General features: G+C 35.8%; 11 protein-coding genes across 11 annotated transcripts; 6 read left to right on the top strand and 5 right to left on the bottom strand. All coding sequences in view use genetic code 12, as the record gives it.

Annotated features, from left to right (window-relative positions):
* Positions 1 to 236: 236 nt before the first annotated feature.
* DEHA2C14652g (DEHA2C14652p) lies at positions 237 to 1,892 on the bottom strand (the record flags this gene model as incomplete). The annotated part of the gene is made up of 1 exon (XM_458320.1): positions 237 to 1,892. The coding sequence occupies one exon, from the start codon at positions 1,890 to 1,892 to the stop codon at positions 237 to 239; it is 1,656 nt and encodes a 551-aa protein (XP_458320.2).
* A 425-nt stretch (positions 1,893 to 2,317) lies between these two features.
* DEHA2C14630g (DEHA2C14630p) lies at positions 2,318 to 3,985 on the top strand (the record flags this gene model as incomplete). Its single annotated transcript, XM_458319.1, has 1 exon — positions 2,318 to 3,985. The coding sequence occupies one exon, from the start codon at positions 2,318 to 2,320 to the stop codon at positions 3,983 to 3,985; it is 1,668 nt and encodes a 555-aa protein (XP_458319.2).
* Positions 3,986 to 4,166: 181 nt separating this feature from the next.
* On the top strand, positions 4,167 to 6,374 carry DEHA2C14608g (DEHA2C14608p; the record flags this gene model as incomplete). The annotated part of the gene is made up of 1 exon (XM_458318.1): positions 4,167 to 6,374. One exon carries the CDS (start codon positions 4,167 to 4,169, stop codon positions 6,372 to 6,374), a length of 2,208 nt encoding a protein of 735 aa, XP_458318.2.
* An 890-nt stretch (positions 6,375 to 7,264) lies between these two features.
* DEHA2C14586g (DEHA2C14586p) lies at positions 7,265 to 8,740 on the top strand (the record flags this gene model as incomplete). Its single annotated transcript, XM_458317.1, has 1 exon — positions 7,265 to 8,740. One exon carries the CDS (start codon positions 7,265 to 7,267, stop codon positions 8,738 to 8,740), a length of 1,476 nt encoding a protein of 491 aa, XP_458317.1.
* Positions 8,741 to 8,949: 209 nt separating this feature from the next.
* DEHA2C14564g (DEHA2C14564p) lies at positions 8,950 to 9,822 on the bottom strand (the record flags this gene model as incomplete). The annotated part of the gene is made up of 1 exon (XM_458316.1): positions 8,950 to 9,822. One exon carries the CDS (start codon positions 9,820 to 9,822, stop codon positions 8,950 to 8,952), a length of 873 nt encoding a protein of 290 aa, XP_458316.2.
* A 170-nt stretch (positions 9,823 to 9,992) lies between these two features.
* On the top strand, positions 9,993 to 10,700 carry DEHA2C14542g (DEHA2C14542p; the record flags this gene model as incomplete). The annotated part of the gene is made up of 1 exon (XM_458315.1): positions 9,993 to 10,700. The coding sequence occupies one exon, from the start codon at positions 9,993 to 9,995 to the stop codon at positions 10,698 to 10,700; it is 708 nt and encodes a 235-aa protein (XP_458315.1).
* A 492-nt stretch (positions 10,701 to 11,192) lies between these two features.
* Positions 11,193 to 11,630, top strand: DEHA2C14520g (DEHA2C14520p; the record flags this gene model as incomplete). The annotated part of the gene is made up of 1 exon (XM_002770171.1): positions 11,193 to 11,630. One exon carries the CDS (start codon positions 11,193 to 11,195, stop codon positions 11,628 to 11,630), a length of 438 nt encoding a protein of 145 aa, XP_002770217.1.
* A 206-nt stretch (positions 11,631 to 11,836) lies between these two features.
* Positions 11,837 to 12,136, top strand: DEHA2C14498g (DEHA2C14498p; the record flags this gene model as incomplete). Its single annotated transcript, XM_458312.1, has 1 exon — positions 11,837 to 12,136. One exon carries the CDS (start codon positions 11,837 to 11,839, stop codon positions 12,134 to 12,136), a length of 300 nt encoding a protein of 99 aa, XP_458312.1.
* A 261-nt stretch (positions 12,137 to 12,397) lies between these two features.
* DEHA2C14476g (DEHA2C14476p) lies at positions 12,398 to 12,808 on the bottom strand (the record flags this gene model as incomplete). The annotated part of the gene is made up of 1 exon (XM_458311.1): positions 12,398 to 12,808. One exon carries the CDS (start codon positions 12,806 to 12,808, stop codon positions 12,398 to 12,400), a length of 411 nt encoding a protein of 136 aa, XP_458311.2.
* Positions 12,809 to 13,179: 371 nt separating this feature from the next.
* On the bottom strand, positions 13,180 to 13,593 carry DEHA2C14454g (DEHA2C14454p; the record flags this gene model as incomplete). Its single annotated transcript, XM_458310.1, has 1 exon — positions 13,180 to 13,593. One exon carries the CDS (start codon positions 13,591 to 13,593, stop codon positions 13,180 to 13,182), a length of 414 nt encoding a protein of 137 aa, XP_458310.2.
* A 354-nt stretch (positions 13,594 to 13,947) lies between these two features.
* Positions 13,948 to 14,373, bottom strand: DEHA2C14432g (DEHA2C14432p; the record flags this gene model as incomplete). The annotated part of the gene is made up of 1 exon (XM_458309.1): positions 13,948 to 14,373. One exon carries the CDS (start codon positions 14,371 to 14,373, stop codon positions 13,948 to 13,950), a length of 426 nt encoding a protein of 141 aa, XP_458309.2.
* Positions 14,374 to 16,069: the final 1,696 nt, after the last annotated feature.

Genomic DNA, 16,069 nt, shown 5'->3' with positions numbered 1-16,069 from the left:
TGAATATTAATTGGTTAGTTAGTATCTATTCCTACTAGACAACCATTGAATTTTGTTCACCAAATTTCCTGCCCGCAAAAAAATGGCAGCTACACAAAGTAAGCAAAATTAATTTGATAATAACTATATATTTAAGAGGACCCTCTATATGAATTATATGTACTGTATATGGATTACATTATAGTAATTGAATGATAATTGATTCACTGATTCAAAAATAATCTTTTTTTAATAATCTAGAATGCTTTTCTAGGATCAAACTCATCTAGGTCGCTTTCAATGAGTGCTAAATGGAAATTGCACTTGCCTAGAATTGTATCTGCCGATTTCTTGTTAGATGCGAGTCCATATTGGTCTTTGTATGATTTGTTCTCGTAAGCCATTTCAATTAATTCCCTATCCATATAACTTACGTGGTTTTGCAATTCGTCAACTTCGCTGTCTTTCAGAATAAGCTTACGCTTCAAGAATTTGTTCTCAAAGTTCACTTTATTGATCTCTCTTTCAAGATACAGTATGAGTTTGCTGAATTTATCACCATCAAGATTAGACGAAGTGTTTTCTGCAAGCTGTAACTCATTCAATTTTTCGGTTAATTCTTTTACCTCGTCTCTCAAACTATCTATAACCGAGACATTCGATTGTTCGATCTCTTTCCAATCGATCACGGTGTCAGTCAATTTGATCTTATTTGCCTTTGCTGCCGTCTTGATTCTCTTTACTTGTTTTGCATAATTCAACGTTTGATAACTCTCTTCGAAATCAATTGGGGAAACACAGAAAATCATAAAACTCTTTGAATTTCCTGACAAATTCTCCTTCAAGATATATGATAACGTTGAATCTCTGTATGGCACTACCGCCTGTTTCACCATGGGGTTAGAAGAGTTGCTAGACAACAAATTGATACATCGTCCAAGAACAGTCAACGATTTATTGATGAGTGAACCTTCCTTCATTCTATCTTGTTGTCCAAAGACTTTGGTTTTCGCTAACCGTTCTGATCCTGCTAGATCCACAAGCTTGATATTTGATATCATCTCTTCCTCTGCGTCACCGATATACATATTATCTGCATCCATTCCACCGTCTGTTTCTGAGTCGCCCTGAGTAAATTTGGTTTGTTTCAAAGAGAGAGTAATGATGGCATGCGATCTCGAACTATTGTCATTCATAGATGTGGATGCGGTCGACCTATGGCTATTTCCTCTCGTCAAATAACTGAGAAAATCCCCATAATTCTCAATCTGATACTCATTAAGATTCTCCACGTATGGACCCTTTGTTGGATGTTCTCTCACTCGGCATTTCTTCGTTCCTTGCTCGCCACTTTCGCACAAAAGGTCCTTAACCAGCTCGTTATATATCTCCATGTACGATATCCTGACCTCGCAGTTGATTCTCTCACCAACAAGTCGTTCTTTGTAGCGAAGAATATCGCGCACTATAAGCGGTATCAATCCTTCGTCATGCTGCCTCCCCATCATCGTATACGTTTTCCCCGAACTCGTCTGCCCGTATGCCAACAAGCACATATTGAACCCCTGGAAAAGATCTTGGATCACTCGCGGCCCAATTGAATCGTAAAACCCCCGATTGCTCGTATAATGCTCATCTCTATTATCGTACGACCAAACACATTGGTCAAATTTATACTTCTTAACCTCATCCTCAGCATCTTCTTCATTGCTCCGTAACACCTTATTCTTCTGTGAATGATAACTTGATGTGGTCGGCACTCGAAGCTCCACACATTTCTTATCTTCTGCAGGCATCGTTACCAAGCACTCATTACCCTCGGCTTCGTCTCCCTCTCCTACCTCTCTCGCAAGTAATGGCCTCACTCTGACAAGTACTTTAATACTTGTGCTTGCATTCTGTTTATCCGACATAACTTTATACCATAAATCAACCTTTTTACCCCAATATTTCGTATTATAGGGTTAAAAGAGTACTATATATTTGTGATGTAAACAAACCATCAATAAATTGATCTCATATAGGCGTGAATAATCACATGATATTATACTTAAAGGGTGCTTAATATACTTAAGCCAATATTTCACCACATATAGTACAAATTGTCATTGGACTCCTTGGTTTATGTAGTCATGACGTAGTCATTAGATGGAGTATTCATAGCTACATTTTTTTCGTATATAGCAAGGAAAATATGACTATAAAATTATGTTGTAGTGCAGACGATCACAATTTTAGTTCAGCCTCAATATGAGACAAAAAGTAACTCATATAATATATTAGTAAAGAAAGCTTAGCGTATAAAGTTATATGTATCGAAGGTAGCTGGTAAGGAAAGATGACATCAAGTATAGATAAGGTTTTTATGGTATCAGTACAAGAAGCTGTGCAAAAATCATTGAAAAATAACCAGGCACTATTTGTATTCTTATCAAGAGATGACGAGATATCCCGCACGTTTGCTAAGGATCTCTTGCAGACAAAAATTGGTGATAGTGGACAGAGTATGAGTGAGAAGGTGCTGAAAGAGTTTGTGGGGTTAATGTTGATTGAAGATACGACGGAATATGGGTATTTTAAACAAATTTTCCATGATTTGGTGGTGCCCAGTTTTTACGTGGTTGATAAAGGGCAGTTATTGGATGTTATAACACAGGAATGCACGCCGGACCAGTTTGTAGAACAGATTTCGAAGATTCTCAACAGACTGGGGCAGGTTGGAGCTGATAGTCCGGTGGTGAGTGAACAAACCGGAGCACATACAAATGCAGGGTCGCATGAGCCTATTGTGGTGCTGGGGAGACAAGACGAGCATATTTCCGTCCGTCAGAACCAGATGCGTGGTAATACACTAGGAAGGGATCATGATCAGAACGTTGCCAGGCACAAAAGACAAACTGAAATGCTTAAAAGAGAGGAACATGAAGAGAGAAAGAAAATTAGAGCATTGCTTGAGGCTGATAAAAGAGAACGCCATTTAAGGCAAATGACCGCATCCCGAAAAACGGCCAACGAGGCATCGGAGGAGGACAGAATGCATAAATCGAATACAAGTAAATATGATATGTGTTCATTATCAATCAAGTTATTTGATGGAAATTCCTTGAGACACGATTTCAAGGCCAGCCAAACCTTGAACGATGTGCGGAGCTGGCTAGATAATGCAACAGATCATCTGATCATTCCAAATGCTAATGCATCATTGCCTTCGTTTGCTACGGCTTCATATCCTCAACCAACACATTATGTCTTCCACCACCCTGTGTTGCCGCGTATAACGTACAGTGACGACGAGGAATTCAAGAAATTATCAGATTTGGACTTATGCCCTCGTTCGGTATTGATTTTGAAGCCTATATATGATGACAAAAGTTACGTGAATGCGTATCCCAATGGTAGAGCTCCAGCAGGCTATTTACGCTCAGTTGGTGGTGCAATCGGTAAGTTTGGTAACGCAATATACTCGTTCTTCGATTATAGTGTCGGGGATCCAGCACATGACTATGAAATACATGACGATATGGAAAGATCCAGAAGTCCCTTAGGAGACTCAGAAGAGCTCAATGGTAACAGGCCCGTGGATATAACCAGCATTAATGACTCACATTTAGCAAGTCCGGCATCTGAAAGAGTCGAAGACTATTTCGATGCAAGACTAAGAAGTGGTGCGGGAACACCAAATGTTCTATCAATTAATTCTGGGTCACAGCCATCGCTAATTAACTTTGGTTCTAATCCATCACCAGTGCCGTTTTCTTGTGTACCCAGTATGCCACAATCAGAGATTCCATCTGCAGGTAATGGGTCATCTAATTACAATCCTCGTTCATCGACTCCAAAACCAATAAGTAGCATACCATCCGTTAGTAATATTCAAACTGTCCACGAAGGAAGTTCTAAAAGTGATTCGAAACACGAGTCAAAAGTGAATTCAGATGAGAAGAGAAAAGATCGTAATACATATAACGGAAATAGTATTAATTTAGGTGACGATCAAGATGATTAAGTGATATATATCTATTTTATCTACAAGATTATATATATATGTATGATAGTATTCTCGTTTAATAAGATAATGGCGTGTTATCTCCGCCTATGAAAAACCAACTACTAGTAAAGCGCGAGATTAATATAAGAGATACGGCACATCTCAATATTGATCTGTCTTCGTATTAGATCTCTTCCTAATGGATAAACTCAAAGTGTCTAGCCTAGAAGCAATTTTGAGATTCAAGGGTGCCTCAAGCCCGAATGTTATTGTTTCTGATGCGTCTGTTCTCACCTGTGGGTGCTTAGTATCTGAGTCATACTTCCTATCGAAGTTCACAAGTAATTCCAAAACTAACGAATCTGATTGCCCCAATTGTCAAGCTAAAAATGTATCTATATTAGCAGAGATCACACCATTAAGAGACTTGTTCAATATTATTCAAGAAATCAATATTCATCTTAACAATAAGAATAGAAGAAGATCATCCTCAAAAAAGAGTATACGGTCAAGTGGATTTGACCCTAATGAATCACCTAGTACAGCTGAATCCATGGATCTAATCGGCTTATTTTACAAGTTCGCCAAGGAAGAAAATTCTAAATTAGAGGAAACTAACTCTGAGGCAGTAGAAAATATTAGTTCAACTAAGGCATTGGCAATTACCGATACTTCGGAACAGACCCCTTCAACACATAATTACATACTTCCTGATACAAAAGCTCAATATTCAGAAAGTCTTCTTAATATTCCGCCTCCTAATGATCAAGTAAATTTTGAGCAAAAATTACTTGCTAATTTAAGCGAAGAGAAAGAATACAATTTCAGTAAATGCTTTCCTTTCCATAGAAAATTATCTACATTTCAAACACAACAATCGAAATTTAATATTTCGTCCATAGCGAAGGGATCCATAATCAAGAAAAACCCATCATTCATATGTAGCGATATTCATACTTACTTTGATTTTGGAACCAATTGTGAAGTCACTAGATTTGTTCTTATTACCAATAAAAGATGGGAGTTGTACGAATACAGAGTTTACGTTAGTATCCCGGAGTCGCATTCCGCTAAGCCTGTGCTATTATGTTGTGGAAAGCTGACAGGAGAATATGGTAGAGATTTTAACAATTTACAAGATGATTCCAACTCAAAAGAAGTTATCATCAAGAATGATTTCGCCAGCGGACAGAATTCAAATTCTAATTCCAACAAGCAAAGTAATGATGAGGAAAAGAAAAAGAGACTTAATACCTGGGATCAGATATTCTGTAAACTTTCTACGAATTATTTAGTAATATCTGGTACTAAAGGTGTAATGCGAGTCTTGAATGTTTCATCATCCTCATTACCGAATGAATTGGGCAGGCCCATGTACATATACATTACAAATTTCCCAATTAGATGCATATCTATATCACCAAATGAGTCTCTTGTTGCATGTGGAATCACTGCTAAAGAAAGACTCTCAAGTAAAGAGCAGCCATTTATAATATTGCATAAGCTAAATCCGTCCTCAAATCGTGAAGCGTTTGAGTCTGTGGAACCAATAACCATAACAATTCCATATCGTGATCCAATCAAAATAATCAATTTCAATGCGACTTCTACGCACCTTCTATGTTGCACGGTATGGGAATCAAGATATTTAATAATCAAATTAAGAAATAAACGTTCAGATAATTATAGAAGACCAAGATTGGTGTGGGCTGAACTAACTTATACAAGGCATCGTAGGATAAGAAACACTGAAATTCATGACGCTGGTTCGGATAATGAACAGTCTGATGACTTCCAACTGATGGATGATGAAGGTATCACTGATTTACAATTTGGCGCATTGCATCCTAATGTGATTTTTTTCACATCATGTTCCTTAAAAGATAGACCGTCGTATGTTCTCAAATTAGAAGGCGAAATAGATTCCCGGAATCATAACTCTGCATTTGCTGGGCATACTAATTCGATAGACAACCAATCACTAGACATAAGTCTTCAGAGCAGCTCATATAGTAAATGTGATGAAGAAAAAGATAATTCACAAGTTTCCAACATCAGTGGTTCAGAAACAATCATGAAAATACCTGAGATTGGCTCCTCGATTCATAGACTCACACTTCTGCCCCGTGGTGATGCAATAGTATTTTTAAATAAATCGGGTCATATATTTTTGGTTTCAACTCCAAATTTCCAACATTCAACAACTTCTATAAAACGAGTTGTCGTACAATTGGGAGAAGTTGCGAATGCTGCAAGATATACCGAAGCTGCTTCATTGAAATTTTCCGCGGATGGGGGCAAAGTTTATACTGTGGATCGAAAGGGTGTATTCCAGGTGTATGATTTTACTAAAGGCATCCCAGGTCATGATTCAGATGTTGTTAAGTGTAAAATCATTAATGTTTAAGTTGGTAGACGGTTTTGTGTTACTTTTTTCTATACGACTCGATGGTATTAAAAACTCCGTAGTACATACCACCCATAACTGATTAAAACGATGGCAATCGTTTGATAGGCTGCCTATTATATATTTCGAATTGATATACTTAAGTTTTAATATATTAGCATATTGTAAGATTTTATGAATTTATGAATTTAACTACAAAACTCACAATTTTGTCAAATTCGAGTTAATTTCAAATCACTTCACTACATACCTCTATATTTATTGAAAAAGAATTTAAGAATTTTGATGAAATCATTTTGAACCTAATTAGAAGACATAGTTTGATTTATATCGAGGTTTGGTAAGTGCGTTCTATTTTCAATTTAAAACCATTGGGTGCAAAAACATAGATATAACCTTCTTTGTTATTTCTCTTTACATTTACTTCTTCCTACACCTAAATCACCCGACCACTCAGTTACCGGAAGAAAGTAGATTCCATTGTTTATATCATTGGTGTCTATTCTAGTTGAAAAACACTTACCTATAAATAGTCTTTTGTATTTCACCGCATAAAGATGCCGCAAATATAGATTACTACAAACTATTATTTTTTCGTTATAATAAAGTCATTAACTCTGCAATAGAATAGTTGACATGGCATAGGTCGTGCTTCACTTCGGAATCCAGAAACAGGTTCGAAATAGTATATTTGCAGCTTTCAATATGCAATTTTGCGAAGCCTCAAAAGAAATTTCAAACGGCTCTGTTCCAATAAATCACAAAATTAGCGATGCCACATCTTCTGTACTCCGTACTATGGCGCTTTTGTTTTAGTTTTTTTTTTAGTTTTTAATATATTCAAGGTTCTTTTAAAGTTGATTATAAAAGTCAGAATATACGAAAACAATATGCCTGTCCCTCCCATTGCTGAAGATGCTTTAGATTTAATTGGTAACACACCATTAATCAAGTTGAATAGAATTCCACAAAGCTTTGGTATTAAAGCCAAGGTTTATGCTAAGGTTGAATTATTCAATGCAGGTGGTTCTATTAAGGATAGAATTTCCAAAAACATGGTTTTAGAAGCCGAAAAGCAAGGTAGAATCAAGCCAGGATATACCTTGATCGAACCTACTTCGGGTAACACCGGTATTGGTTTGGCCTTGGTAGGTGCCGTTAGAGGGTACAGAACCATTATTACATTACCAGAAAAGATGTCCAACGAAAAAGTTTCAGTTTTGAAAGCTTTAGGTGCTGAAATTATAAGAACTCCAACCGAAGCAGCCTGGGATGCCCCAGAATCGCATATTGGGGTCGCCAGAAAATTGGAAAAGGAGATCCCTAATTCTGTTATCTTAGACCAGTATTCGAATGAGGCTAACCCTAATGCTCATTATTACGGTACAGGTTATGAAATTTGGGAGCAAACTAATGGTAAGGTTACCCACTTAATAGCTGGTGCGGGTACTGGTGGTACTATTACCGGTATTTCCAAGTACTTGAAGGAAAAGAATTCAAATATTAAAATTATTGGTGCCGATCCAAAGGGTTCTATTTTAGCTGTACCAGAATCTTTAAATGATACAAGTGAAGGTTACTTAGTTGAAGGTATTGGTTACGACTTTATCCCTGATGTTTTAAAGAGAGACAGGGTTGACTCCTGGATCAAAACCGATGATTCTGAATCTTTCAAATTAGCAAGAAGAATTATTAGAGAAGAAGGTATTTTAGTTGGTGGTTCGTCGGGTTCTGCATTACAAGCCGCATTAGAAGTTGCCAAGGATTTAACTGAAGACGATACCGTTGTTGTCGTTTTCCCTGATTCAATCAGATCTTACTTAACCAAGTTTGCCGATGATGAATGGATGACTACTAACGGGTTCCCTATAGAAGAAAATGAAAGTGCATCCCACAAATCTGATGAAGTCTTGAATACGACAACTATCAAGGATTTGGTTTCTGGTAAGGCACCAGTTGTTACTGTTACATTATCTGATACTGTTGGCAAAACTTTTGATTTATTACAAACTAATGGCTTCGATCAATTACCAGTTTTGAACAACTCAGGTAAATTAGTTGGATTAATCACTTTATCTAAGATTTTGAAATCTCTTTCTACCAAGAAGGTCCAAATCACTAATTCTATTTCGTCAATTATTATTGATTTCAGAAAATTAGCTGATTTTGAAAAATCCTTCACAATTACCAAGAAGTCTGGTTTCACTAAGAGAAGTTACGAACCAATTACAATGGATACATCGTTAGCCTTATTAAACAAATTCTTCGAAACCAACTCCAACGCCATTGTGACTGATGCGGATTACAAGCCAGTCCAAATTGTTACGAAGGTTGATTTAATCTCGTACTTGACAAAAATCTTATAATAAATAGATCTTGTATAATAATGCTTTTGATGAAAGCACTTTAACATTTTAGTAAATAATATTACAATTTACGTAAACAAACTAGTAGTTTGCTATTTTTTGCTGATAAATATAATGTATCACGTACAAATTAAGAAGATAAAAACTAAGATTTATACAGTTAGAAGAAAAATTATTTAAAATTACAATTCAAGGGAACCTGATAACGTTCACGAAAACTTCCATCTGTTACCACAATTTTCACAAGTACAAAAGGTAGTTAACGGTTCATCCGCAGATCTAGTTTGCATTTGATAATAACTTACCTTTTTATGTTTACACTTACCACAGGTAAATCTATCCGTAACAGCCCTCTTTTCAGTAGCACCTTGAGCATCGAAAAGATTTTGTTTATGTAACTTTTCAATTTCTTTCTTCAATGATTCCGGTGCCATTTCGTTTGGTGTCATTTTAATAAAATTTGATGGTTTAATTTTGTTAGTTAATAAACGGTCTCTTAAATCAGGGTTTTTCTTATTTCTAAGATTCATTGTAAATGTCCTTAATTTATTTCTATAATTATCATTCACAGACAGGTATTCCGCCTTGAAAACTTCATTTTCAATATCACGGCTAACTGCTAATATATGTTCACCCGAGTCATTACGTTCAATAGCCAATGCAGTATACAATGCACTTACAGAGGCATTTCTCGTTGTATTATCATAAAGAGTAGTATTAATTCCGTCAGTCTTTGGATTTCTTGGCCCACTGTGAAATTTACTTTCGGTAGAGCTCTGCTTTGTATTGTTATTCACTGGTTTGGAATCTTTATCAGGCGTAGCAGAACCAGTCTTCTTCTTGGTTTTTTCATTCTGAACAACTTCCCTCCAATTTCTAATCATCTTTTTAACCAATGAGCTAACTTCTGGGTTGCTGTTTCCTCTAAATTTGTTCACGGCAACCCCAACCTTAGTCTCTCTCAATAACTTTTCCGTAGGCTCTACTCCATCGTTTAAGATATTTAAAAGCTTCAAAATGGTGGCATCATCTGTAGATTTATCTAAACTAGAGACAGCGGACTTAATCTCTTTGGCGTCCATTCTCTTTCTATCTAACCCTATTGCTTTATCTCATATAGATATATTTTATTTCAATGAAATTTTGGTGCTGGTTTTGTGTAAATTATGAAAATTCACTTCACATTTTTAATATGAGTATGCTAACACATTTAATTAAAAGAATATAAGACTACAACAATCGGACTAGGAAGATGGATGAGACTAAAAACGTATACATTGGTAACATACCATTTGATCATACCGAGGAACAAGTTTTAGAAATAGCGAAGTCGGTTGGGCCGGTGATAGACTTGAAATTACTTTTTGACCCCATGACGGGAAAGTCTAGAGGATATGCCTTTATTAAGTACGGCGATCACGAAACAGCAGCATCCGCTGTAAGAAACTTGAATAATATGGCAATTGGCAATAGAAATATAAAATGTTCATTTTCTAATGATAATTCTGCATTCCCAGACAGTAGTAATGGAAATGCAGACAAATTACCAGCTTTGCCATTAGGAATACAATTATTTAATAATCAGACCATACCTCAGGCCATATCAAACGCATTATCTGGTCTCGATCAACGATCAGCTTACCAGCTCATGAAAGAAGCAAAGCAAATGAGTGAAGATAATCCTACTTTAATGAAAAAGTTACTAGACCAATTTCCACAACTAGCACATGCATTAGTGGAAACCAGTTTATTGTTAAACTTCACCACTCCGGAAATAGTAAAATTATGTGTTAACTCGAAACAATTGGAGTTGGAAAGTTTGACCCTAGACCATGTTCAATTATTGAAGCAAGTCTCTCAGTTATCTGACCCGGAAATCGATTCTTTAACGAAGGATCAGAGAAATATCATAAGCAAAATGAAGTCAGAAATAGCAAACGGCTCGTATGGGGTGATCTAATGAATGCCACCTTATATGGTACTTCATAACGTATATTACATCATGCTGCGTTACGATCTCATTTATAGGGCGTTCAGTAGAACCATCGATTTCCATTAGATTATTCATTTGCGGAAAAGCCTATCGAACCTATATTTCGAGACTCACTTCCTTGTGTTCGAAATTTAGTCAATCTTCTTGACTATGCATGCTTGCCAGCGTTGAGGCAGACGTCTATCTGTTTCTCCTATGTAGAATAATCAAATAATACATTATATAAACTACTTTTCAGTAATAAACAATTCAATAATAACCAATTTCAGTAATCATGATCTTTGTAGGCACCAGATAAATCGATTTAAGTATTAGAATTATTCACAACAAGCACGTAGTAACAGATCAACAGAATAATTCCAATATAGATACTTCCGATATAGTGTAAAGGAAGAAAAAGATTGGTTAAAAGAGATAAACAGGCAATTAAATGTGGTCAACTTCGAAACCAACATCAAAATGTTGGAAGAATGTTGGTTGGAAGACCTGGTTGGAGAATTACAGTGGAAACTCAAAGTACAACTCCCAGCTGTGCCCCAAAACTATTCTCCATACACTCCACAAGCTACTTACCAACCTACCAGTATACCATCATCGCCAGTTTACCACGAGCCTTCTTATTCATACGGCTATGCATCTTCTCCAATCACTTCATCCCCTATAAAACATGCTCATGAATCTATATGGTCGAGTTCTAATCCAGCGGCCAAGAATAGTAATAATAATATATGGACGTATACTCCATCATATCAATATGTTCCAAATAATGGTCCAGTGTTCGCTGAACCAACAAATAACTACATCCAATTTCGTGGGCTACACCAACCCATATTACAACTACAATACTGCTTCTTGCTAACGCTATTTTTATTGTTTATTTCGTTTAATTTCACCTGAAAACTCAAAAAAAATTATTATATATTTATTTATATGAATTAATTCTTCGTTAATTATTCATAGAGACTAGTGACTGTTTAAAACACTTGATATTCGGTTTTACTTTTTTTTTTCATCCATATGATATTAGTATAGACTAGAAAAAATCCAAAAAAAAAAGGTTTTATTTCTGGTTTTTTTTCACACAGATTAATTTATTAATATATATGAAGTTAAGTAAACATTTCATTATTCAGATATTAGGGTTAATAATAGTAGGATCTATTTGGACCGCTACTATCTATGGTATATATAGGACTGCGCATAGATATGGAAGTGACGGAGGTGGTGTTGCGATATTACACGAGCCGGAAGCAAGTTCGATACAGACTAGAGGCACTGACAACGGGTTGGTCAAACGGGCCAGCTGGCAAGAAGCCTCAATAGATGGGGCAGTCTCCACATTTTCCTACTTGATGAATGGTGCAAACCAATATATGCCACGGCATGTACTAACCCTATATTGACCTATTTTGATATCATAGCACCACCAGCAGGCATGGTTAGGTTACTGACATGCCTATGGGTTGGTGCAATAGTAGCAGTTGCAAATTGGGCGTCATACACATTACAGGCATATGGTGGTCAAGATGCAACACTATTTTGCAGCCCTCACCTATATATCAAATATACATATACATATGTTTTCTTAAATAACACCTACACAGATATTATTTTATCTTAGATTCATTTATGTCAGATTCCTACCATCTTATATATACAGTAGATTAGTATTTGCTGCACAGGCAGTTCCTAGCGATTATTTCTGTGGTTTTACTTATTGCTGCAACTCTTAGACCAATCAATTCTAATATACCAGTTGAATTTACAGCCGCAAACGACACATCCAGGTTTCCATTTACCGTTATACATCTTGCTTGCCAATGAAGAAAACCCGCAGACATTTCACAACCACTGCCGTCCCACTGCGTCAAGAAAAAATCATCCTTGCCTCCATTGTCATAACTAAACGAACCTATATTAAATGTATCAAATGAGTAACAATTGTCTGTGCCTATATCGATATCGAATGACGGTGGCCTTGTACAGTCTGTACTTGTATAACCGTATAATTGTTGACATTCAGCCATGATTATTTGCATGACAAATATCACACATATATAGAACTTTTTAAGCATTTCCTAATTTGATGTATATATGATCAACTATAACTTGAAAATAAAGAATAAATCTGGATGAACCTACTCTATTTATACTTCAACTTTTGCAACACTCTTTTGCAACACTCTTTTACAGCACGCATATTTGTGTCCAATATATGTATACAATAACACTTAATACGCTATGTTATTCTTACAACAATGGCTCTACATATTCTAAGGACTGCAGTTTGCCCATTATTTCCAGTTTTCATTAAATTTGTTAAGTTTATTTCATATTCCATTTATTAGATAGGTTTGTATATACTCATAGTATCTTTATTTCATATTTATTATTCTATCTTAGATTCACTTATTTCAGATACCGACCATTTTGTATAGACAGTAGATTAGTATTTGTTGAGCAGACAGTTGTTAGCTATTATTTGTGTGTTTTTACTTATTGCAGCGACTCTTAGGTCAATAATCTCCGATACAGAAGTTGTGTTTATTATCGCAAACGACAAAACGCGGTGCCGATTTACAGTTATACATACTGGTTGCGTATAAATAATAACTCCTGATCTTGCACTGTCACAACCTTTGTCATCCCATAGAGCCATGATATCTCCCCCGGCCACGTTTTCATAACGAAACGAACCTTCATTGGATATTTTAACTGTGTAACAATTGTCTGTGCCTATATCGATATTGACTGATGGCGACCCTGTACAGTCTGTACTTGTATAACCGTATAATTGTTGACATTCAGCCATGATTATTTGCATGACAAATATCACACATATATAGAACTTTTTAAGCATTTCCTAATTTGATGTATATATGATCAACTATAACTTAAAAATAAAGAATAAATCTGGATGAACCTACTCTATTTATACTTCAACTTTTGCAACACTCTTTTGCAACACTCCTTATATGCCCGATACATGTATACAATAACACATGGTCAGTTATGTTAGTGTTACAACAACGGCTCTACTTATTCTAATGACTACGGTCTGCCAATTTCTAATTCCCATTAAATTTGTTAGATCGGTTTTGCATATATATCTATTTTCCTATTTTATGTATTTTTTGTTCACATTTACATTTACACGCTTCATTTGATGCATTTTGTTATACATATGCTTTATTTCAGGAACTTAGACAGCAGATTAGAATTTGTTGCACAGACAGTTGCTAGCGATTATTTCTGTGTTACCCATTGCTGCAACTCTTAAGTCAATCATTTCTAATATAGCTGTTGCTTTTATTAGCGCAAACGACATATCCAGGTATCTAACCAGATAGAAATCCACCGGTATACATTCTGGTTGCGTAAGAATCATATAAGGAGTAGTAGTGTTGTTACAACCAATGCCGAAAAATACAACCATGACAATGTCATCGTTGACTCCATTGACATAACTAAACGAGCCTAGATTAAATGTATCAATTGTGTAACAGGTGTCAGAATCAATATACATATCGAATGACGGTGGCCCTGTACAGTTTGGAGTTCTATAACCGTATAATTGTTGACATTCAGCCATGATTATTTGCATGACAAATATCACATATATATAGAACTTTTTAAGCATTTCCTAATTTGATGTATATATGATCAATTATAGGTTGAAAATAAAGAATACAAAATCTGGATGAACCTACTCTATTTATACTTCAACTTTTGCAACACTCTTTTGCAACACTCTTTATATGTCCGATACATGTATATATATGATCTCTTACAATAATAATACGCAATATTAATGCTACAACAACGACTCTACGTCTACAAGCATCTACAGTTCACATGAAAGTTCCCATTAAACATTATATTTGTTCATATTCGATTTTTAGTTGTACATATATAAGATGTATCTCTACGTTTCATATGAGCTCTTGGGAAAATACATGGGAAAATGCAGCAAATGATCAAATCAACCGTTCTGTAGACCTCCTCAGTATATTCCCCAAAAGCAACTGACAACTTTACCACAAGTAGAACGGCCTATATATTTACCGGAGTTATCAGTAGATCAAGGACAACCACAAAAGTTCGAATCATAACAACAACTACATGCCAAATATTTATTACAACCGCGACAGTCCCGAAATTGTTATTCACAATGTCAGCTAACTATGGATATTTAGTAACAAGCTCACCGCAACAGAATAGATTCATTGGGGATCAGTCCAGCCAAAATCAAAGAATATCCCTAGCACCTCTGCCGATAAGTTGTCTGGACGGTTTGGTTCCAAATCCTACTCGCGTTCCCTTGATCTCAGAACAGCCATAACGCATGGCTGATTTTTTCTCGCGAAGTAATCAAAAAGGTGAGCCTCATTGGCCGTTTTTTGAAGTAAATTCTCTACATTAATGAACCGTTTCATAGAGGGAATTCTTGAACTCTACAATGATGGAGATCCATTGACCCCCATCATATTAGCAGTTTGTCAAGTAAATAACTAACTGCAAATTCACTATTAATTTTCTTAATTTCTGCATTTTCTACTATTTTTTGCGAGTGTGTATGATAAGTGGTTAATGTATAGCAACAACTGTCGTAATGAAAATTACATTCAAACTAGTACAGATTTAATTGTATTGGTATGTTTCTGTAAATAAATATTGACTTGTTTGATTAATCAATCTATAAATGAATTAGCAATCATTTATCATCGGAATGTTTACTGTTGTGACGGGTTGGTAGTTTGATTTCGATACTCTAATAGCAGCTATCATTTACGTAACAGGTGACAGTTATTCACAATAGTGACATAGTTGACATAGTTCCATTAAAGTTAGAATTTGAGTGCTCCTTGGTATCCAAGTTGCTGCTGCATGATATTCAAGCACGGTCCTAAGGGACAGTATGACTGTTAACAGTTAATAATAATAGACAACGATGGAGAACACGGCAATTCACACAATGGAGCATTTCCAACACCACACGGAAGGATAGACGATAGACTGGAACCACGAATTTGTGTTACCATGCTAACGGGAAAATGCTGCAGTTGTAACATATATAGTCCATATATGAATACTTGTGTTCTCTTACAAACATGTAAGGAAACTGGGGACCAATATGGTAATTCCTTTTCTCTGTATATTATATGTATGTTCTATAGGCCAAATAGAACTTAACTTCTTATCCTTAGCTAACTAACTAACTTTAACTACCTATATTTAGTTCCTAATTTCCTTCCTCTTTCGTCTATCCAAACTCAGGGAATAATCACTTCTATTTATACAACTTTTGCAACCATGATGTATAACTTATATAGTCA

Source organism: Debaryomyces hansenii (assembly GCF_000006445.2).
Source record: "Debaryomyces hansenii CBS767 chromosome C complete sequence".
Classification (NCBI taxonomy): domain Eukaryota; kingdom Fungi; phylum Ascomycota; class Pichiomycetes; order Serinales; family Debaryomycetaceae; genus Debaryomyces; species Debaryomyces hansenii.
Note: the sequence above shows the minus strand (reverse complement) of the source record. Positions and strands in the feature narration are given on the sequence as shown.